Source organism: Bubalus kerabau, chromosome 13, assembly GCF_029407905.1.
Source record: "Bubalus kerabau isolate K-KA32 ecotype Philippines breed swamp buffalo chromosome 13, PCC_UOA_SB_1v2, whole genome shotgun sequence".
Lineage (NCBI taxonomy): Eukaryota > Metazoa > Chordata > Mammalia > Artiodactyla > Bovidae > Bubalus > Bubalus kerabau.
Genome location: NC_073636.1, coordinates 57,466,797 through 57,490,342, shown reverse-complemented (window position 1 = coordinate 57,490,342; position 23,546 = coordinate 57,466,797). Strand labels below are relative to the sequence as shown.

The 23,546-nt window shown below is 52.7% G+C and overlaps 1 protein-coding gene across 7 annotated transcripts in view; it reads left to right on the top strand.

Moving 5' to 3' along the window:
- Positions 1–23,546, top strand: part of PHACTR3 (phosphatase and actin regulator 3) — a 218,385-nt gene that overhangs the window by 9,134 nt on the left and 185,705 nt on the right. The window contains exon 1 of one of the 7 annotated variants that reach the window (XM_055544566.1): positions 7,378–7,745. The exons of 2 other annotated variants lie outside the window; for them this stretch is intronic. In XM_055544566.1, coding sequence (XP_055400541.1) covers positions 7,628–7,745 — 118 coding nt within the window. In that variant the 5' untranslated portion in view covers positions 7,378–7,627. Of the gene's footprint in view, positions 1–7,377; positions 7,746–23,546 lie in introns of those variants that run through there. 4 more of the 7 variants (XM_055544569.1, XM_055544568.1, XM_055544570.1 and 1 more) reach the window with 4 other exon arrangements.

Genomic DNA, 23,546 nt, shown 5'->3' with positions numbered 1-23,546 from the left:
GACCTTCCCCTCTGAACCTCGCCCTCCTTGTGGCTAGAGGATGACACCGAGACTGGAGGCCTCAGACACTCAGGAGAATGGATGGGAGGATGTGTGACTGCCGAAACGGAGGACCACAGACTTTGCAGGCAAAGTGATGCCTGTTTATTGTCACGTATCCTCCCCTGGGCTGGAGGTGTGGTGGACTCAGCCGGTGCCCTGCTCTGAGTCCCATGGGCTGGAGCTGAGGTGTGGCCAGGTCTGTGGTCCTTCCTGGAGTTCTGAGAGGGAAGCCAAGTCCAGCTCATGAGTTGCAGGACCTGGTTCCCCATTTCCCTGCAGGCTGTTGGGGGATCATTTCCAGAGGCCACTGTGTTCCCTTGTGGCTCCCTCAAGTCCAGCAGTGGTGGGCTGCATCTTCCAATGCCTCGTCTCTCCTCTGCCCACTCCTCCCCTTCTGTCTTCCCTCTGCCTTGAGGGTCCTGTGATTACACGGCCAGGTCCAATCATCTGGGATAATCTCCCATCATCAGGAGACTGATGGTATCAATCAGGCAGCCGTTGATAATCCAGTTTTTGTTCACAAAAGCCTTCCCTGCAGTGCCTAGAGTCGTGTTTGCATGAGTAACTTGGGGCTGGAATCTGAGGGTATTCCCGTCTACACTCTTGGGTAAGTTGATTAGCCCAGGGTCCAGCCCACAGTGAGCACTAGGTAAGGACAGGGTGAAACCACTGTGGTGGGCCAGGTTACACCAGCTCCATGAATTTGTGTTGGGGGAGGGGGCAGTCACATCCAACTTCAAGGAACAACCCCCTTGCCCAAATTACAGAGCACAGGAATCAGTTGGTAACTGTGTGATTTGTAACAGTAATCCTGTGTAGGAATTTATTACAGTTCAGCTATTGGGTACCTTTGCATCAAGAGTGGCTGGAACATACACAGTTACAATGTACTTGGGCTCCATCCACCACTCTGCATTCCAGGCTGCCTGTGTCTCTCCCAGTCCAGTGCAGCAGCCCCCAGCCCACCCCCTCATCTCCCGGCCCCTCTTTGCCTCCCATAACCTCCCCAGAGAAGAGAAATTCATTCTTTCTTTCCTGGCTGGGGACCCTTCTGGGTTTATCGTCCCAGCATAAAATCTGTGCTTTGTACCATGGGTCATGAGACCACTTGGGTCCTGGGCCTGTCCCCCACCCTCCCTGCATGCCACCCTGCCCTCAGCGCTTCGACCACCCAGCCCCTTCTCAGCCCTTCTGACTGCCCAGTACTTCCACCCCAGGGTCTTTGCATGTGCTGTTGTGGGGAGGGACCTTCCCCTCCCCTTCCCTGCCCCCTACAGTGCCTGGCATGTGCTGTGAATGAGTGAATCAGTCAGTTGGACCCCAAACAGGGGCCTCGTGTTCTCTAGAACATGCTTAGAGCAAGGCTATGGGCTCCGTGTGGTCTTCAGACCCATGCCTTTTTTAATGCCGTGCCAGCGGCCCCACCTCTTTGGGTCTTTGCTGTGTGTTTCAGGTTCTGGTGGGAGACAGAATCCACTTCACTCTAGATTTCGGCCCCTCCACTCTTTCCTGCTGATAGACCCCCAGAGCCCATTCTTCTAAAATCCTGGGTCTCCCAGGTGACCCTTCAAAAAAATGAAGTAGGAGGGTAAGCAATCCCCCAAAACTGCAATGTGACGTACCAGGAGTAATCTTTGTTGCACCCCAACTCGCTGAACTGATGAAGCCTCTGCTAAGCACAGATATGAATTCTGTCTCCCCGTGTGCCGTGGAAGTCACAGGAGCTCTTGCTAATGTTCCAGAATGGGGCCTGGTGAGGATGCCAGTATCTAATTGCCTAAATAACTTCCCTTTCCCCCACGAAACCCCCGTGGACCCACCAGCTTTAACCCACATACGAATTTAGTGAATTATGGGCTCTGAAAGAGATCACGGCTTCTGTGAAAACACGGACAAGCCATCATTATTTATAGGTTTGTACAAGTGGGTTCTTGGAATTATCACTCCAGCTGCGGAACTTAAGATGTATTTTTAAAGTACTACCGATAAGCCTTGTGCTATGGATTTTCTGTAATTTATGGATTGGGCGCCATGCAGTGTTTGAACTATTCTACGATGAAGTACTCTGTCTCCCATTCCTGCGGCGATGGGGGTGTTGGAGGCATAAATCTGTGTGTGGTGAGGCAGTGAGCCCGGCTCTGGGGTCTCCATGGGAAAGGAAACTGGTCCCTTTAGAATATAAATCCAGTAAACATTACAGTGTACACGCTGAATCGGAGGAAAGAGTCAGTGTTTGGGTGACAGTGACCTTTATTTAAACGTGACGTATCTCCTTTTAAGAGAGTCAAGTGGCCGGATGGTTGAGGCGGTGAGCGTGACTTCCAACGAGCGCTGTCCTTTGCCCTTTTACTTGTGGTCAGCATTCTAAGCATCCATGTCCCTCATAATCCCTTTCTGCACAGTTTGGGGCATCCCATCCTCATGTGTCCCCCTGGGCTCATAGGGGGCCGCTGCGGCCCCAGGGCCACACAGGACACTCAGGCAGGGCGCAGGGACAGTGCCATCAGCGTCTGCCAGGCTCATGGTGACAACTGCCTTTTCTCTGTGTGACTATCCGTCAGCATGTTTCCCAGGGGCCCTGCACCAGCCCCTCTCCCTGCGTTTGTTGCTGCTGTTCAGTCGTTCAGTTGTGTCCGGCTCTTTGCAACCCCATGGATGCCAGGCTTCCCTGTCCTTCACCATCTCCCAGAGCTTGCTCAAACTCCTGTCCATTGAGTCGGTGATGCCATCCAAACATCTCGTCCTCTATCGTCCCCTTCTTCTCCTGCCTTCAGTCTTTCTCAGAATCAGGGTCTTTCCTAATGAGTCAGCACTTCCCATCAGGTAGCCAAAGTATCAGCGCTTCAGCTTCATCATCTGTCCTTCCAATGAATATTCAGGACTGCTTTCCTTCAGGATTGACTGGTTTGATCTCATTGTACTCTAAGGGACTCTCAAGAGTCTTCTCCAACACCACAATTCAAAAGCATCAATTGTTTGGTGCTTCCCTCCATTAGCTGTAAACGTCCTCCAGCAAGGAAGGAAAACAGGATGAACCAGGACAGGACCGGAGGGTCCATGACACAGATGAACCTGCCTGGGGCTGTTTTCTGTCTTTCCTGCAGCAGGCACCCCGTCCCTCCCCTGGTCAGGTGTCTTGTTCCCCATTCTTCTGCCTCCATCACTTCCATCCTATGTGGTCCTCCCTGGTCACCTGCAGGTGCTCAAGGCACGTAAGATGTTAATAGGTCAGTGTCTTGCATCAGAGGACTTTTGTGTCCCGAGAGCTGGGTGTCCTGTAGAATGCCCTCACCCTGTGAGCAATGCTCTTCCCCTACCCTCACCTAGAGGGGAGACACAGAAACTGATCAAAACCCCTCTCCTGCCTGGAGCTCAGACTCTGGCCCGGAAGGGCTTCTGTAGCAACCTGAGCACAGAAGACACTGCGAGGCAGGCTAAGCACGTTTCTCAGGCCAGCTCTGGCTGCTGTGCCTTTCAGGGTGGGGACCATGGTTGCTGACATGAAGGATTTTGTTTTAGAAGAGTGTGTATAGAAAACAGCCTCAGCTGGCACTACATGAATCACCACCCTGGGTAGCCTAATGGGCAAGGCCAGTGCTGGAGACCCCACCCAGGGCAAAGGGCAAAAGAAGCCAAGTTCAAGGCTAGGTCAGCCCTCTGGTCAGGGAAGTTCCCAAGGGCTACAGTTGGGTGCAGTTCCTCCTGTAAACAGCAGAGGGCAGGGCTCCCCTCCTCACAGCAGGTTCTGGGGGACCTGCTTTGTCTTCACTCTCCCCTTTCCTCTGGTCTTGAGTCCCCATCCTGGGGTATGACCTCTGGCCCCTCTTTCGTTGGTTCCCTACGAGCTTGGCTGGAATAGTTCTTTTTAAGCATTTGAATTTGCTGGTTTAATTCTGTTCCTGTGATGGGGAAGGACAGTTCCCTGGAGCCTCAGGAGAAACATCAGGATGGGGGGAGGGGGGTCAGGAAGTGACCACCTCTGTCCCTGAAAGCCTGGAGCTACTGGGGTTCTGAAGATCCTGAGCCCCTTTTCCTGGAGCAGCTATATGTCGACCCCACTGGTGCATACTCATTGGTTCAGTCAACAAACACCTGTTCCCTGGGCCCCTGCAGAAATCTTGAGGACAGACAGTTGGTGACTTTCACAATTTATTGGGGATCCTGCAGGCTGGAACTTGCAGACAGCAGCCTTGTGCACACCTCGGGGGCCAGATCTTTGCAGACCTCCCGCCGGCCCCAGTCTCGGCATGGATGACTTGAAAGGTCCAAGTTTCTCCTTCTGGCAGTTCACTGGACTTTTATTTCTCCTGATCAGTAGAGGTCAGGTCACTAATTCGTTTTAAACCTGAAACTGTTTTTATTATGGAACGTTTCAAAGCTAGAGAAAAATACAATGGCTATCTCTTCCCCTACCTGGCTCAAACAAATCGATATGGTACTGACATGTATGTTTGACAACTGCACTTGGGTTGTTACCTCTGTCTTCCGCCCACGCGCCACACCTCCCCCACCCCCTGCGAGCTCCTGGAGCAAATGCTAAGTCTTATCTTTTTCTGTGCCTTTAAGTCTCGCCATGCACTTAAGGGGATCAGGCACAGCTGTGTAGACCACCCAAAGGAACTAGAAATGGTTTTAGGTAGTATATACTTGGACAAGGCATTGGGGGAATATTGGCAACTATAGATAATCCTTGTGTCCTTCGTCCTCTGCAGGTGTGACAGGGAGGCTACATTTCTGTTGCTGGAGTGATGCTTTCCTTTAAAATGCATTTAAGTGCTGAGCCATGCTGTGCTGTGCTGAGTCACTTCAGTCGTGTCTGACTCTGTGACCCTGTGGACCATAGCCCACCAAGCTCCTCTGTCCATGGGATTCTCCAGGCAAGAATACCACAGTGGGTTGCCCTTTCCTTCTCCAGGGGGTCTTTCCAACCCAGGACCAAACCGATTGATTAAAAGAAAAATATTGTCAGTAGCAATACAGGTTCTGAGTAGGGAAAGCCCCAAAGCATGAGGGTGGGGGGTGGGGGGACACAGCTGGAAGCCCATGAGTCCACCTTCCTTCTCGCCTCCTTTTGCCCATGACCCTGGGCTGCTGTCTCCCCCACTCCCCTGCCTGCCTCAACCCCGCTGGTCCATCTCTGCATCTGCTGCTGGCTAGGCCCACTGCAGGCCTTGTCATGTAGATGTGGGAGGCACTGATGATGAGGTTGAGGGCTTCCTGAGACCTGCCTGTGTTTGGGCCAGGACACGGCAAGGCTCTTGGGGCTGCCTGAGGACACACTTGGAGAGACCCCAGACCAGGGGCATCGGCCCTGCCTGTCCTGGCTTATGACCTGGGCAGGTACACTCACTTCTAAGGTAGCTCACACCTCCGAGGCTTGTGAGGAAGAAATGATACCCCCCCTCCCACTGCCACCCCAGAAAAGGGCTCAGCCTTTTCCCCATCCAGCACATTTTTATGTGGATAAAAAGTGTTTAGTAAAATGTCCTACCAAGTTCCTCTTTGCCTCATGGTATGTGTTGATGCTGAAGCTCCAACACTTTGGCCACCTGATGCAAAGAGCTGACTCATTGGAAAAGACCCTGATGCTGGGAGAGACTGAGGGCAGGAGGAGAAGGGGGCAACAGAGAATGAGGTGGTTGGATAGCATCACCAACTCTATGGACATGAGTTTGCACAAGCTCTGGGAGATGGTGAAGGACAGGGAAGCCTGGCGTGCTACTGTGCATGGGGTCGCAAAGAGTCAGAGACAACTAAGTGACTGAACAACAACAACAATGTGTTGACAACTCCAGTGAAATGTTTTGGGTCCTCTATTGATTTATTGGCCACCATTGTTGGCTCTATCCTCCTGCTACCTGGAAGACCCACTGCAAGTGTTTCTCATTTGTTTCTGTTGGATCCCTAGTGTCTGGCAAGCCCACCACCTACACAGTAGGCTGTGGGGGTTTTTGGAAGGAAGGAAGGTTTGGTTTCTCTGAGGCCCCTGCTCCTAAGAGCCCAAAGCCCCGTGTGCAGTGAGGACCGTCATCTCCTGTGTCTCAGTTCTGTCCTTGGTCCTTCTCCCAGCGCTGCCAGGTGCCCCTCCTGCACCCCAGCCCTGCTCCAGGGCTGGACATGAATGAGCAGCCCAGGAAAGTCCCTGGGCCCTGCCCAGCTGTGGGACTCCTGGCACACTCCTGCTCTGAGCCCCAGTTGATTTTCTCATCACAGTGGGGCTGAGAGCCGCATCTGCTCCCTGGGGTGGTTTGAGGGGCTAAGATGGGATCCCGCCCATTGGAGCTTGATGCATGCCCCCTCACCCCGTGTCCCTGGGGGCCTGCCCTCTAGGCGTTTGGCCCCCTTCCTAGCCCAGGCTGTGTGACACCACTTCCCACCATGTCCCTCTCTGTGCACTTTACAAGGCTGGCCTCTTTTTCCTTGCGCTTGGGTCCCTGCCTTAGCTGATGTGGGAGTTGCCTGTGTTTCCCCGCCCCCTGGCACCCGCCCCCCCCTCCATCTAGCAGGGTGAGAATTGCTCGTTAACACCTCGGGGGACACCTCTGTAAGTGGCAGCCCTAGCGGGTGTCACCTCCCTCCCCTGGTCTCCTCAACTCCATCAAGGAATCTGGGGGAAGCCTCCCTGGAGGAGCCAGGCACCCCTCCTGCCTCTCTCCTCGGGGCAAGGAGGGGTGGGGCAAGAAAGGGTGGGCAGAGAGGACGAGGATGCGGTGGGCGGGGATACAGGTTGGGAACGCTCCGCCCCCTCATTCCAGGGAGCTCCTGGGCAGCAAGACCCCCGTCTAAATCCCCAAGAGTGCAAACCCCGGCCGGGAACCTCTGGGAAGCTGCTGGGGAGATCAGGCCCTGCCTCCACCGAGGGAGGCACCCTCTCCAGCTGGGGGAGGGGAAGGAAGCAGTATGTGGACTCCTTGTTTCTAGAGCCTGGCTGGGGTGGGGGTGGGCGATCCAGAACTCAGGAGTAAGCCCCCACTTCCCTCAGGGCTGGCGGCGTGCAGTTCAGGTATTTGAGACCCCTCCCCATCACGGCGCTGGCTCTCACTCCCCTCTCTCGTGACGTCAGGCTCCTCTCGCGCGGCATGATGGGAGAATCCTAATGTTTTCCAACAGATGCTCCAAGAACAGCTTTCAGATTAAAGCTATTGCCAGAGCAAAGATTCTTCTTTTTTCCTTTCTTTCCCCGGGGGGTGGGGGGTGGGGTGGGGGGAGGGAGCGCCCCCAGAAATTCCTGGACATCACCCCCTGCCCCAAGCACGCAATAAACACTGACAAGAAAAAGTTTTTATTTCCTGGTTCAACTTTTTTTTTTTCCTGGAATATAGACTGAAGAATGGGAATAAACACGAATAAATAACGGAGCGAGGCCGCGCGCGCCGGGATGCGCCTGGCTGCCGCCGCCAGGCTATTGTCTCACCGCCCTGAAGCCAGCCCTGGCCTCGTCCTCCTGCTCCTTCCCTTTCCCTGTCCTTTTTGATTTTCCTTTTTTAAAAAACGCCCCCTCCAGCCCCCTGGCCAGTGACCTTGGCCGCCTGGATGCTCTGATTGCACGCGGCTCCTTCCAACTTGCCCCAGCGCCGCCGGGCCCATGGCTGCGTCCGAGGACGAGAGCAGCTGCCTCGTGTCGCGGGGCCGCTCTCAGAGTGACCCCAGCGTCCTCACCGACTCCTCGGCCACCTCCTCCGCGGACGCCGGGGAGAACCCAGGTAATGGGCGGGCGGGGGCGGCCGGGCAGGCGGGGAAGGCGGGGAAAGCCAGGGCAGGGGGCACTGGGCTCACGTCCCCGGCGCTGCTTCGCGTCGGGTCTGCGTTTGGGGAGCCGCGGCAGGACTCGGGCGCTCAGGCTCCCCGTAAGGCGTCTGAGAGCCCTTTGTCCGAGGAGGAGCCGGTTTTCCTGGTAGAGACCGGCGCTCCGCATCCGCCCTCCTTGAGGACGGGTGGGTTCTGCTGTCCTCTCCTAGGGGCTGCCTTCCTTTGGGTGCTGACCACCTGGGGGACCAGAGGCAGAACCGTAGCCGCCTCCACCAGTGCCGGCTCCGAGCTCTGCCTCCCTCCCCCGGACCCCAGCTCCGGTGGCCCAGGCGGCCTGGCTGGGGCGTCCCCTCGCGGGCAGGGAGCGCTCGGTGCGGCAGCCGCGCAGAGGGGCTTCCGCGGGGCACCCAAGTCGGCGGGGCCTGGCGCACCTGGGCGCGCCCACCCGCCTCCCGGGACAGGTGTGTTGGCGGAGCTGCCACGGGGAGATGAAGGGCGTGCGTGCGCCAGGACGGAGCCCGATTTCATTAAATTATATGGACTTCGTTCACTCCCCCACCCCCACAGCAACGTCGATTGTTTAGGTGATAAATCCGGTCACAAAGGCGTCCATAAGGCTTGATTGATTACTTTCCAGAGAGGAAGAAAGGCCTAATAAAGCGGAGGGTGGGGGGGAGGTGGGGTGGGCTGTGCGCCTGTCACCATGGAGACGCAGGAAGCAAAGTGATCATTAAAACCTTTCTCCACCAGAAGGCAATTTTCACTTCACAGGGAGAAGTCTGAGCTTCTGAAATGTAGGGTTCAAAAAAAGAATCAAAGCTGGTGTTTTGGTATGGAGCCACAGGACTCCATTGGTATCCTAGGGAAGCAGGGTCCCTTCACACGTTCTGTTTTGACAATAAGTTGCTCTTACCTTTCTCTGATGACTCTCTCTCTCTGAAGGCACCAGACCCAGATGGGGACTTGATCACCTTAACTGGTGGGCGTGCAGCTCCACAGGGCCCCTGGGGCTGGGGTGATCCAGCTTCGTGGGGAGATTCCTTCACTTTGCTGGAACACAGAGCAGCTTCACTATTTAACTGCAAAGAAAGACCCGTTAGAGGCAGCTGTGTGGGCGCCAGGGCCCAATCTGAAATTTTAAACAATAAACCCATACAAGGCTTGTAAGATTTCTTTGTTAAGACTGTTGACAGTGTGTCATTTGGTCAAACTAAGGTACCAGCCTGAGGAAATCCCTGGCTTTTTGCTTTTGGTATCTGGGAGGGCAAGTTAATTTCCTTGGAGTTTCAGGCAGAGGCAGCTCTAAGCAGACCCTTAAGGCTTTAATTAATCCTTTTATTAGAAATCAGGGATTAAGCCTTCAGCACTCCATGATGGTTTGGTTTTCTCTGTGTCGGAGATGCACATCCATGATTGTTCCAATTATGGAAGTTGAGTGGCTCGTCACGAGAGAATCCTTCTCAGCTCCTTTTGTCTCCCTGGCAGTGATAGGACGCAAACTTGAAATGGGAATTATGCAGGATTTAGCTTTTCGGCTGTCTGTGAGTTGATGCCTCCGTGGGTGGGAACACGGGGCTTGGCAGGTGATTCGTGCCGGTCCACTTGGGGGAGAGGGGAAAGGGCTTGGATGTCCGTGATGCAGTGACAGCGTGGGAGGATGAAAGCCCAAGTTAGTCTCAGGTTCACATGCACAAAAGGGGACCCAAAGAGCAGAGACCTGGGGTTAAGAGTCTCTATGTATAGAATTCTCTGAGTGGTAGAACCTTAATGAAAAGGAAAAATGAATGAAGTATTTAAGAACTGGGTTAGACACAGGAGTTCCGGTGGAAAGAGATTCAGAATCTTCAGGTCGGAAGCAGCCTGGGAGCTTGAAGTGGAAAGGGTGGATTAGGGGAGCATTTTCTACAACTGCTTTGCTTGGTTGGCTCGGCGTATGCTTGCATACCTCTTTTGATGGGGAACTCACTTCTTTCTGAGGCAGTGCATGCTTCTCTTTGGGCAAACCCATTTAAAAATTCGTTTTCAAATGGTTCGAAATGGCCTGCTCTCAGTCAGTCATGATGGGATCGTCTCCCTATGCATGGTACCTTGGCTTCCAGAGAAGCTGCTGGCGGTGTCACACCCACCTGAGGCATTTCTTCACTAGGCTGTAGAGTCCAGCCCTTCAGTCCTCTTTCCCTGAATAACCTCTCCCGTTCGCCCACCTGCTGCTCTGAAGTGAGGCTGGTGAGCCAGCTGTGGAATGACCTGGCGCGCAGTCACCTGCCTCCATCTTTGGAAACCACAGTTTCTTTGTTTTTATAAAACAGCTCGCAATGGCATTTGCCCTTTTCCCCTCCAAAGTGCATTTTTAGTGCATCAGTATTCTCACAACAGAAACTCAGAACATCACAGGAAAATAAGCAGTGACATCTCTCTCCCTCCCTCTCCGGATGTTATCTCTGTGATGAGCTCTGTGGAGTATCTCCACCTTTTCCTGCGTGTTTATATCTACAGGTTCTTGGGGAAAGGCATTTGAGAGAACACAAGTGGTTTCACACCACATGGAAGGTTCTCCAGTTTGGGTTTCTACTCAACACTGGATCTTGGAGGAGGTCTCACCACATGGCAAGTATATCTCCATCTCCTTTTCTTAATAACCGCATAATATCCTGAAGAATATGTTTTTCTCAGTTGAGCTGTATGTGTGTTTCCATTTTTTACCCATTACAAGCAATACAGCAGTAGTCATCCAGGCAAAGCCTCCTTGTGCTCCCATGTGAATTTCCTATAGGCTGTGTCTAGGTCACAGGAGGCTCACATTTAAAATTTTTCTGATATCGCTTCCCCCTGGAAAACGGACCCATGATGCTTCTTCAGAATCTGAGTGCATCCTTTCTCCAAAGCCTTCCCGATGCCTGGAGTGGTCCATCTGGTTTTCTCTCTCATGAAGGGTGACAAGGGGCATCTCGTTGTGTTAGTTTGTAGCTCTGTGATTGATGGCAAGTGTGAGCATCTTTTTGTGGCCTTATTACTGTGTTAAATCTCTCTGTGGCTGCATCTATGGCTGTGGACTTCCTGGCAAGGGTGAAGGCCTTTCCTTGAGGACCGACCCTCATGCTCTTTCCCTATCATTGCTCCACTCATGATTCTGTAGGCAGCTTTCCAGGGTTCCTGTCTGCAAATCCTCACTCTGTGCTCACAAGTATGGTCAGGATTTTCCCCACAACTTAAAATTTTAAAAAGGCAAGTTGGCATCCCCATTGCCTTTCCTCCTCTGAGTTCCCAGTCTCAAGGAATTCTATCAGCTCTCAGACTGTGGCTTTGGTCCTGTGCGGACCTCCTACCCATCTAGTCACGTGCCACCTCCTCATTTCGGCCCTTTGCTGCTCTTCTGGTCCCCTCTCCCCACCACTTTCTCCTCCCTGGGCTTTTGCTGCATTGCCTTCTCTCGGCTCCCTGCTCATCCCTCTATTCCTCTCCCCGCCCAACACACAGCGGTCCCTGCAGGGCCATCCCTTGCTGTCTTTTCCCTCCACTCTCAGCTCTCTTCCTGGTTTCCAGAGAGCAAAGACTAAATGAAGAGTTACCAGGGTCAGCTGTTTAGAATGTTTCCGTGGGGACTTGCAACTTGTCTTTTTCTGTGCAACCAGGTAGGGGACCTTTCGATCTCAAGTGGGTTTCTCAGCACCACTGACATTGGTAATGGGGTCCTTCTCTGCTATGGGGTGTCCTGTGCATTGTCAGATGTTTAGCAGCATCCCTGGCCTCTGCCCTCGAGAAAAATAGTAGCAGCCCAGCCCTAGTTGTGACCATTGAAAATGTCTTCAGACTTGCCAGGTGTCCCCTGGGGGCAAAATCTCCCTGGAGGACTGCTGATGTAGCTATTTCATTCTCAAACCCTGGTGTGGATTAGAGTCACCTGGAAGTCACCTGTTCACCCCACCCCCTTTGTTTCCGGTTCAGCCTGTGGTGTATGCCGGTGAAGTGCATTTCTAACGAGTGACCAGGTCACGCTGATGGTACGGGTCAGCGGACCAGATCCAGGGACCCACTGAGTCTAGTCCTCCCTGAGCCACTGTCTCAGTCTCTGCTGACAACTTCTGTGCATGTGTGTGTGTGTCTAAGTATGTGTCCAGTGGGTTCTGCCCTGACCTGTCTGCCTCCTGAGCCCCAGACCGCTGTGTCCTTCGACTCCCTGCTTGCCCAGGTCTTGATCTGATGTTGCCTCCTCAGAGGGCCCTCTTTGTTCATCTGATGAGATAAAGTAGCTGCCTTGCCCACACTACCCAGCTCTCATCCCAGCTTGTTCACGATGTTCATTACTGCCTGGGATTTAGGTCTTATTCTCAGTGGACCGTCCCCACTAGGCTGAGAGGCCATCGCCAACTGCTCACTGGAGGCCGTGGTAAGCATCTATGGGACCAGGCACAGTGTCTGAGTGAATGAGGCCTGGGGCTGGCCAGATGGCTGGATGGGCCCACTGTGGGCAACCTGCTCATGGGCAACTTGAGATGGCTGGAGGCTCAGTGTGGAGGGGGCAGGGGCCATGCCCCTCTGCAGGGACAAGTCCACCTCTGCTTATGGCCCAGAGAGGGTGAAACCCTCAGAGCATCCACTCCCGTCCTGAGCTGCAGACAGACACACAGACACAGCCCCACCTCAGACTCTAGGCTTGGCGTTCCTTTGCTGTTTATGGATGCCCTGCGTCGGGTGGAGACGAGGGGTCTCAGCCTGCTTTCTCCATGGCCTGGTTCTCCCGGGCTTCTTTCCTCAAATGCTCTCTTTCTCTGAAGTCCTGAGTTTTGGGGTTCTCCCTCTGGCCCCTTGCAGAGCGTCTCCATGGCTTAATTAGCAATAGAACTCTGCAGTAATTACCTCGTCAGCTTCTTCTTTGGGGTTATTAAACATAAAAGCTGGGTGCTTAAAAAAATACAGAGTTTAAAAACTTAGAATTTTTCCTGGTTATGAAAACAACTGCACATTCCTCGTAGGAAGTGATTGAAAGCTTTTGAAACTTCTGTTCCTCATCCCCTGCTCCCTTAACAGGACACAGAAGGCAGTGACAAGGGACAGCTTTGTCCCTGGGACCTTCCCAGGTGCCAGGCGTGGCAGAAGGTCAGACACAGTCAGGGTCCAGGGTTTATGCCCCGCCCCCACCCCATCCCTTGTGGTCACTTCAGCCACTTAGCATCTCCTCACTGATTACTCTTTGAAATGATCTCACTTATTTGACCCACTTGCTTATGCTCTGTCCCTCCTGCTGGGTAGCACTCTCCAATACTGTAGTCATTAGCTACTTACAGCAATTTACATCTAAATTAAATAAATCAACCTTAAAATTTCCTTTCCTTGGTCACACTCGTCACATTGCAAGCACTCAGTTGCTACGTGTGGCTGGCAGCTGCCGTGTTACATAGCATGGATCTAGAATATTCTATCCTTGTGGGCAGCTCAGTCAGCGCTGCTCTGGAGTGGAAGACCCTGCGGGTAGGTCCTTATCCCTTGTTCCTTGGCTGTGCAGCCCGTGGCTGTTCCCCAGTGGTTGTCTGTTGACTGAACAGACAAGTCAGAGTGCAGACAGAATGGACATGGTCTAGGAGGCCTTGTGCTGGAGACCCTCAGCTGATCATCTCACATCCTTAAGGGGAGGACACCCAAGCAGAGGTCATTTCTTATCCACACAAGATTAATTTATCTCAATTCAATGAGCTCCTCCAGAGAGCCTACAATGTGCCATGGTTGGCTCTGGCTGGATGGGTCTCTTTGACAAAGAAAACAATGACATCTAAAGAGATTTTTTGCCTGGAGTTGGATGGAGTCCCAGATCTGGCTCTGCCACATACATGCTGTGTGACCTTGGGCAAGTTGCTTCACCTCTCTGAATCTCCATTTCTTGTTTGTAACATGGTGGTCAGTATTGTCCATTCCTCCAGGTGGGTGAGGATCACCGAGCTATCGTCTGTAATAGACACTGTCATTTGTTTCACAGCTTTGAAGGGGCAGCAGTCTCCTCAGACATCTCCTAATCACCTTGAGACCATTCCATCCTCTGGGAATAAAGTTGGGAGGCAGTGGACTCTGTGATGGAGAGGTGGGGACAGCCTGTGGGTTGATCTGCAGCCCCTTCTCTAACTGGCTGATAATCTGGTAAATTTTCAGTGGCTGAAGTGAAAACATGCTTGTCAGCTCAGTTTTACACTGGGGCATCTTGCTTCCTTTTATTTAATCTTCCTCCAAGCCCTTGCTGCTGCTGCTGCTGCTAAGTCACTTCAGTCGTGTCTGACTCTGTGCGACCACATAGACAGCAGCCCACCAGGCTCCCCCGTCCCTGGAATTCTCCAGGCAAGAACACTGGAGTGGGTTGCCATTTTCTTCTCCAATGCATGAAAGTGAAAAGTGAAGGTGAAGTCGCTCAGTCGTGTCCGACTCTCAGCGACCCCATGGACTGCAGCCTACCAGGCTCCTCCGTCCATGGGATTTTCCAGGCAAGAGTACTGGAGTGGGGTGCCATTCCTTCTCCACCAAACCCTTGAGGTAGGGTCAAAGGGCCAGATGGCCCTAGGGACGTTTGTGTGGAGCGGAGTTAGAATCTAAGTGAGTTTCAAGCCCACTCTGCATGCCCCACCCACTCTGCCCCGCCCATGCACCCGCCCCTCCCACTCTGCATGCCCCACCCACTCTGCTCTGCCCACCCACCAGCCCCTCCCACTCTGCCCCAGTCACTCTACGCCCTGCCCACCCATTACTGGCTTCAAAATGCAGCTTTTTACAGGAAGGCCTGTGCTTTGGGCTTCCCTGCTGGCTTAGATGGTTAAGAATCTGCCTGCAATGGGGGAGACTGGGGTTCGATCCCTGGGTTGGGAAAATCCCATGGAGAAGGGAATGGCTATTCACTCTGGTATTCTTGCCTGGAGAACCCCATGGACAGAGGAGCCTGGCGGACTACAGTCCAAGGGGTCACAAAGAGTCAGACATGACTAAGCAACTAATACTTTCACTTCCTGTGCTTTAGATGAAGCAGATCCATGTGTTTATCCCATTTCTGTTTCAAGCAACCTGTGCCACAAATACATACAAATCTGTAGTCACATAAACACACAGGCACAGATGTACTCTTCCCTTTCCTAGTTCATTTAACTAGAATGGCCACCAGGATAAGATTTATTTACTGGAGGTCAGGCAAGGAGCTGGCAGAGAACCAGCCATGGGCAGAGTTGCTGCAGGTCTTGTCTTAATGGGCTGGGGTGAGTGTCCATGTGTGTTAAAGCAAGTCATTTGGGTAGGTCGCTTGGCAACACCTTATCTCATGGCTGGGACATAAGTAGACTTTGGCATCGATTGGTCAGCTGGCAGAAAATGAATTTGCCAAGATCTGAGTAGAGAGAGTGGCAGCTGTGGCTACAGACTTAATAAATGTATTTATCACACATTGTCATGCAGTTGTTTTAAATGTAACAGTTTGTTAAAGTTGCCTTTGGTCTTAATACTCTTACTATTGAGTTGTATTGTCATTAGTTAATTTTTTGTTCCCATTACTTCTTGGAAGTTTATAGCCATGTACAGAGAAAATTTTTGCCTTGCTGTAATCACTAGCTCAGGAGATTTAAATAAAGGCAGGAAGACCTGCCAAAAATGATCTTTCTGCTTCCCTTTGGCAGGAAAACTTTGTCTTGGCAATGTTAATTGCAGGGTGACTGCCTTTCTGCAGTCACATGGGGCAAGTGACTGCTGACCTTGGCTTGTTTGCTGGCAGGGTCTTTTGTGCAGAGCTCCCCAGCATCAGGGATGTCCCCATCTGAGCACTGCTCTGTAGGGTTCCCTCAGCCGCCCCCACCTCCTTCATTTTCCTGTTATCATCCAGGTAAATGGGGATGCACTTCCATAGAGACTGGTAGGTTGCAGTCCTCCTTTAAATCAAATTTATTTGCAAACAAAAGGAGATGGGCTTCAAATATTAATGAAGTAGTAGTTATGGTCATGCACTGAGGAGACACAGGTGTGGCGGAAATCGCTGAGATGGGGTGGGTTTCTGTGAAGTGAGAGATGTTCTTGTGCATTGTCATTTTGACCTGTGACTCTCCCATTCTTATTTGTTTATCTGCTGATGTAGGAAATGCCCCTGTGTGCAGGGGGCATGATGGGTGTGTGTGGGGTGATGTAAAGAAGGATTGCTTGTCCTGGAATCTCACCCTCTGGCTACAGGGTTGGGGGGGGGGCGCGGTTCATACGGTGTTGACTTGTGAAATGACAGGACACGTGGATAATAAATACCAGGCCTCCCAGATCTTTCCTCTTCTGTGTGGCATCCAGTGTGTCCTCTGATGCTGTAAGGACAGCCTGCAGACCTTTGTGCTGCAGGCTGGGTGCTGTCTCCTCTGCTGTCTGCAGGTTGGCAGGGTTGACCATCTAGGCTGGGCCCAGCTGGGTGGCTCTTCTTCACCTGTACCTCATCCTCCTTGGACCCAGCAATGTTGCCTCCTGGCTGGGGGTATGCATGGGCCCTCTTAGGCTCTGTGGTCCTCACTTCTGCCTGATTCTGTTAGAGTGGGAACATGCCCAGCTTAAGGTCAAGGGGAGGGAATACAGTCCACCAGTTGATGGGAGGGGCTTGGTCACATTCATGCTGGGATTTCCTGCAACCTCTATTCTCCCATGGTTGGGCCTTGGCCTTGGGAGGCCAGCAGACAAGGTGTTCAGGGGAACTGGCAAGTGCGTGGACTCTTTGATGTTACCTGGGTCTACGTGACTTTGACAATCCTACCTAACATCTCTGAGCCTTGTTTCCCCCCTATAAAGCATCCCTGCATGGACATTTGGTGGTGAGGATTCAATGGGTTGGTTTCTGTAAAGCATTTAGCAGAGCGCCTGGAATACAGGAAGACTGGGTCATGATGAGCTGGTGTTTATCCCCACCTGTCATTATGGAGACATTTCCACCAGAGGCTGCTTGGAGGCCCTTGAACGTTTTTGTTGATAACAGCGGAAATCCCTGATTCTGTGCAGTTCTGAGGCTCCCTCGTCGTGCCTCTCGATGTTGAAAGAAGGGTCCCTTCTGGCCTAAGGTCACTCTTGCTGAGAGATATCAGGTAGCTTTGTAGGATTCCCCTACCCTCCTTCCTGTATGGCCCTGGAGCTGGTTCCAGGGGTTGCTAGTGTGCGCTGGGGGCTCCTCTGAGGGGATTGTGCCCATCTTCCTAATCAGGGAGCTGGTCCAGGGGAGCCAGAATGCAGGGCTAGTTTAACTTGCTCAAGTCAAAGGTCAAGGTCAAAGGCTGAGTCACACCCTCACAGACATGAGGTTGCAGTGTGTTTAGCTGACTCTGGGCTCCTTGAGGTTGGCTTTGGGCTCAGGAAGGAGGGCATGTGGATAGTGGAGGCAACAGCAGTTTGTTTTTCAACTTCTGTGTTTTTTTCCCCTAATTTTTGCAACTAGAAACCTCTGCCTTAATAGGAACTAATGCAGGATTTAGGGATAATTTATTATTTATCTCATCCTTTTCAGAGGGAAGGGTGAATAAGGGGGGGGGGCATCTAATAACATACCACATGGAACAAACCAAGCTCTGCTTCTTGCCTGCATTCTCCTGGGCAGGCGCTCTGGGTGGAGGATACAGGGGCCAAACCCTGTTTGTCTTCCCCTGGATTCTCATGGAGCTTGTCTCTTCCTCAAGACCCTTATTGCAAACAGCACTGGCATTTTAATGTGATTACTTTCCTCTAATATTTTTCAAACTCTTTCTGGGAAACATATTTGCATCTTTTTACTTTAAAGATAGGTCTTGTCCACTTTTGCGTCTTTGGCTCCAAAAGCCAAAGTGTGAGTGTCTTGCTCATAGAAGGTGCACAAGAAACCACTTTTATTGTAAAAACATGGTAACGACACCCAGCAGCCCTTTCTTATTCCTAGTCCCATGTACCCATAAGGAAAAGTAAAACGGAGGGGAAAAGATCCCCAGAAATGCAACAGCAAAGCATGATGAGCAGGTTAAATGGTCTTGCCCTGTTGGAAATTCCTGGAGCTGATTGACAGGCAGAGGGGACAGTAGCTCAGAGGACAACTTAGCAGTAATACGCCAGGCTAAAATAAACCTACAGATTTGTTAATAATTGGTCTCTGTGTGGTTTTTTAAATTAACTAATAATGGTTTATTCCAGGAGGATATTAGCACAGAGCAGCTGTTCGCTCGTAGGAAATAGATTCTAATCACTGGTGTGTTGGTTTGTTTTTCTGTTTCCTTTTTCTGACCTGGACAAAGCTGACTGCTGCATCTCACTTGCTGACCTCTTCAGGCGGGAGGCGGTGAGGGCGCAGTTAACATCGTCTAGGGTGACATCCCGGGAGCCAGTGCAGGTTGGAAGGAGAGTGTGAGACAAGAGATGCAGGATGATGCCCACAGCTCATGGCAAGTGAGATTCCTCCCCACTTCCCACCCACCAAATCAAGGGCCTTCTGTTAGGCCACAGAGAGCAGAAATGTGGCCCACCCTGTGGGTTGTCTAGTGGGGGTGGGCTCAGATGCTAGTCTCGGGAAAGTGGGGAGGGCTGCTCTGGGGCTGGCAGGCTGGGGTTGTTTGAGAGAAGGTGTTCAGGGGCAGTGAATTGAGACCCAAAAGGTAGTTTGAGTCCACTAGGCCGAATGAGCAGGAAAGGTGTGCCAGGCAGAGAGAACGGCTGGGCAGAGGCCAGGAGGCAGGAGGGAGCTTCTGGAGTGTCATGGGCTAAAGTCAGCTAGTGGCTGGAGGAGGATGGAGGGTGGATGAATGAGTCATGGCGTGCATGTGTACACGTGTGTGTGTGTCCTGTTGTAACTTATCCTCATTTGTCAAAGCCACAGGCAGTCGTGGACACGGTCAGTGACACGGCCCTTGTCCCTCCTGCAGGCAGCTGGAGCCATAGTGCCTGGGGCCTTGGAGCTGGCCTTGCAGTCAGTCTGGAACCGTGACTCAGGTCCCTCTAGCAGGCATCACCTCACTTTCCTCCTTCGTAGAATGTGGGTGATTGTGAGGCTGGGTGAGGTGTTTGACCGCAGCCCAGCGCCTGCAGCTGGTGTAAAATAACTGTGTTTCCTGCCCCCAGGTGTGTGGTCTGTGAATTCAGCTCAAAGAGCAGAAAGCTCAGCCTGGGGGAACAATACTCTCTGCCCTTCTCCTGGGTCACGCTGGGCAGTGGATCTGGCGAGGAGGTCACCTTGACCTGCCTGCAGAGGGTGATTCTCCACAGTTGCTAGGAGACCTTGACCTGGTGTAGTTAACCATCTCACCACACACAGAAGGGCTTCTCATGTTTCTAGCCCCTCAAGCTCCAAGAGTCAGAGATGTCCCATGAGCTGTGCCGGGCGCCAGTCCCACAGGAAGGAAGGTGGCCAGGCAGCCAGGGTCCTCTCTCTGGCCAGGCTCTGGTTATTCCTGGTGCCTCCAGGAGAGGCATGTTCCTCCTGGAAGCCATGAGCTGCCCTCTGGAGAAGTCCAAGCTTATCCTATTGGAAGCTGAGTGACCTCTGCTGGGCACACCAATGGCTTGTGTAGGACTCAGAACTTGAATTCCACGGTGGGGGCAGTGGGGGTCAGAGGGAGGTTGCCAGGTTATATTGTGGGGCTTCCCATCCTGACTCTGTGTGACCTCAGGCGAGTCTCTTGCCCACTCTGTGCCTCCGCTGTTCAGTTTGTTTCTACAGGTGGCCACATTGTTCCCTCCGACCCCACTGCCCGTGTGCAGTGTGACCTTGTCACCTCTCCTGTTGGGGGTGGGGGAGACTGTCTCCTGCCCCCTTGCATCCACATGTTACACTTGCTCATAGTGTACCAAAAGTGACGCAGTGTGACTTCTGGACCCAGGATTTGGATGCCCAGCAGCCTCTGTTTGGCCCTCTCACCTGCCACCAGTTTGGATCATCCTGCTGGGGAAAACTGGGTGCCCCAGCTGATGGTTCTTGAGAGGGGAGCCTTCCAGGTGTCTCCAGCTTAGCTGGCACCACATCCAGCAGAGGGGCCCTGCCCAAGCCCTGCCCACAGCAAGTGAATGATGTAATGGTTATTATTCAGGGCCATTGAGTAGTGGAGTGATTTTTTACGCCTTGTAGGTAACTGATACCCACTCCGACCAGTACATGTGAAGAGGCCAGAGCCACTTCTTGCCCTGAGTTACACAGTGATCCTCTGTTCTGAGCTGCTGGGCAGGTGCTGAGTTTTGAATGAGGTTTCTCTGTGCCTGGCGGGCTCTGACTCTGCATTGAATTTGGAGCAGGTTCCTGTTACATCTATGGCCATGTGCCCCTGTGTTGTGGTGGCAGATGTGGAGGTTTCTTTCCTGACAGCCAGGGTCTGGGAGATCCTGTGGCTTGTTCTATGCTGGGGCTGGCTACCTCCTCTGGGGGCTCCAGGGCTGGGCTGGATTTGAAGGGTATTCAACCCAGGAGTTCTGAGCCAGGAGTGGTCTTCATGACTCCCTCTGGGGAGCTTAAAAATGAAGTCAGTCTAAACTTTCTCCCTGGACTTTGTGATTGCCAGGCATTAATGAGTATTTATTGGGCACTTACTGTATACACCAATGCATACACCAATGCTGTATGCCTGTCATTGTTTTGGGGGCTAGGAAGGTCACAGTAAGGACTATGATGTCCTTCCCTTCAAAAGGTGAATAGTCTCCTGGGACAAGGGGAAGTAGTTAAGAAAGAAATAGGTGTGTGATGAAATGCCAGGTTGTTTTCAGTGCCTGCAGCCAGACTGGAGGAAGGAGAGTGGTTGGGAGGGGTTAGAGGGCCTCTAAGCAAGGGCATCTGTAGAGATATGAGGTGGAAAGGAGAGAATCAGCCGTGTAGAGACCTTGGAGAGTAGCCTTCCAGGCAGATGGAGCAGCAGGTGCTGTCTGTCTTTCTGTCTAATGTTCATCACCTATCTATCAATCTATCATGTACCCATTTGTCTATGCATCACTTGCTTACCTCCAGCACCCTTGGCATTCCTGCACAGAATCTAGTCCCTGCTTTAATGCCCCCAGTGATAGAGAAATCTCCCCTCCCCCACCCTGAGTTTCCAACTCTGGGACCACTTCCGGGACCATGCCTCGCTCCTGTTTCCTCCCCCGAGGGTTTATTTACACTCTCCACTTGCCAGGAGAGGCACTTAGGAGTTTGGAGCTGTGCATGCTCCCAGGCCCCCAGTGAGAGAGGGGCAGGGGGAAGAATGGGGCCAGTCACTGGGGAGCAGGGGGAGACACCCCCATCTCAGCTGCAACTTCCCTGCTCTTGGCTCCCGGGCAAGGGCCTCTTTGTGCTCCTCCAGGACAAGGCTTGCCATTGAGACAGGCCAGGGGACGCTGTGCCTGAGCGAAGGATGGCTAGAAGCTAGAATTAGGCATTTCACAGGGAGTAAGCCCCGCACCATCTCCCAGTGGGCTTCCGAGAGCCTGGATGAGTCCTTGGCCAAGGGGCTGCAGCTTGAGCAGGCTCCTCTCACTGGGGCGAAAGCCCACACTGTTCTCTCCCCAGTGAGCCCAAACACCGAGCATTGAAAGTGTGGGAGAATTGTTCTTTTTCTCCTGGCTCCTAGTGGGCCTCCAACCCTGTTCAGGGGTGCAAAAGTGTCCTGGAAGGTTCCCCACAACTCATATTCAGAGGGGCCAAAAGAGGCTGGCTTTGAGAAAGACTGATGGGCTGTTAATAAGGCAAAGGAGAGTGGGGGCCACACGGAGGAGGTAAGACTTTTTACATTTTTGTGTATTTCCTTTGTTTTTATTTTGAAATACTTTTAGGGACTTCCCTGGTGGTCCAGTGGTTAAGAACCATCCTAGAATGCGGGGGATGTGGGTTCCCTCCCTAGTTAGGAAACTTAGATCCCACAAGCCTGGAGCAGCTTAGTCTATGCACCACAGCTAGAGAGTCTGCGCTGCAATGGAAGATCCACATGACGCAGCCAGGATCCCGTGTGCCCCAACTAAGATCTGATGCAGCTGAATAAATATTCTGAAAAATAAATACTTTTAAATTCACATGGAACTTACAAAAAAGTAGTGCTTAGAATTCCGCCAGCTTCTCTCGATGGTGACCCCTGACCTGGCACAGGACGCTAGTGGACGCAGGGCACAGCACTGTCACTAAACCAGGGGCCACAGCGAATGTCACCAGACTGTACACGCACCTTTTGGGGTGTAAGTTGCAGGACACTCTATTACACTTATAGAATCACCACGATCGGGTGAGGAGACTCGACTCTTAGATAAAAGCCCTTTGGCCCTTTGGTCAGGGGTGTTGGTGCCCAGGCAGCAGGTGGTGGGCCCTTCCCCCTCGGCTCCTGAATCCACATTGTGCTCCCTCCATGCCCCTGGGTGGGCAGCCGCCTCCTCTGGACCCCCAGGCCCCACTTCCTTGGTTCCCAGCGAGGCTCAGCACCCCTGCCCCTTCTGCACATTTGAAAGGCCGGGCCTTGGGGAGGCTGCTTTTTCTCTATCCCCACCCCTTTAGGGGCTGCAATGGTTTCCTGGGACAGTCCTAACAAAGAGGTGCAGACTGGGTGGCCTCAGGAAGGGAAATGGATCCCTCCTGGTTCTGGAGGCCAGAAGACCCAGTTCCAGGTGTCGGCAGGGAGGATTCCTTCTGAGGCTGTGGTTCATTCCAGGCCTCTCCCTGCCAGGGTGCAGACGGCCGTCTCCTCCCTGGATCTTCACATCTTCCCTCTGTGTGTGTGTGGCTCAGGGTCAGCTGTAGTACATCAGGCCCACCTGAATGGCCGCATTTTAACTCATCACCCCTGTAAAGACCCTCTCTCCAAATAAGGTCACATTCTTAGAAACTAGTGGTTAGGACTCCGGCTTGTGAATTGCATGGAATTTTAGGGACACAGTCCCAATATCACAGTGGCCCTCTCTCCCATTCCAGAGGGCAATGGCAGCCCACCTTCTTGAACTATCCCCTCCTATTAGGCCTCCTTGCCCCACCCCAGATGCCTCTCAGGTCTCTGTTCCCCCTCCTCCCTTGGATTCAGACAAGAGGTTCCTAACCTTGGCAACAGTGACTTGTGACCCTTGCTTCCACCTGTGCCACGAGGGTCTGCTTCCTAGCATGTCGTCCCCCTCAAAGCTGAGCCAGTCAGCCTTCAGCTGCAAGTAACAAACATCCCAATTCAACTTGGCTTACCCTAGGGAGGTGGGGGTACAGTGGGAAATAAGCCTGGCCTCCTGTTTCCTGATCTCAGCCATGTCACTGGAATCTCTTTCTCTCCCTCCCTCCTCTCTGCCCTTCCCCGTGTTGGACTCCTTCTCAGGCAGGCTGTCTTCATAGGCTGGCTCTTGGCAGTTCCACACTCATAACCTTCCAGCTCAACAGTCTCAGCAAAAAACAAGTTCTCCAGAAAGGCAAATAAATTGCTTGGGGTTGATGCTGATTCAGCTTGCCTCAGCCCTGTGTCCAGCCTTGACTAATCACTGGTTGGGGAGTGAGGATGGAGAAAGCTCACTGGCCAGCCGGGTAACACACCTGGTCTGAGCACCTGCAGTGGGTCAGCTTCACCAAAGCCTGAGGACTGAAATGGGGAGGGTGGATCCCAGGGGAAAGCTGGATGTGGCCAGATACAGGGAGAGTAGGTGCAGGGGGTAACTGTCATGGCCACTCAGTGGAGTGGAGGGTGAGCTTTTGAGGGCAGGTGTCCAGCCTTTGTTCCTGGGTGATTCCCAGCTGTGTTTGTTGCAGGTTTTGTGTCATCAGCCACCTTCATCTTCAGAGCATCTCCACTTTGGACTTTGGCTGTGCTTCCATCCCTGGCCCCCTCTCTTCCATTCTC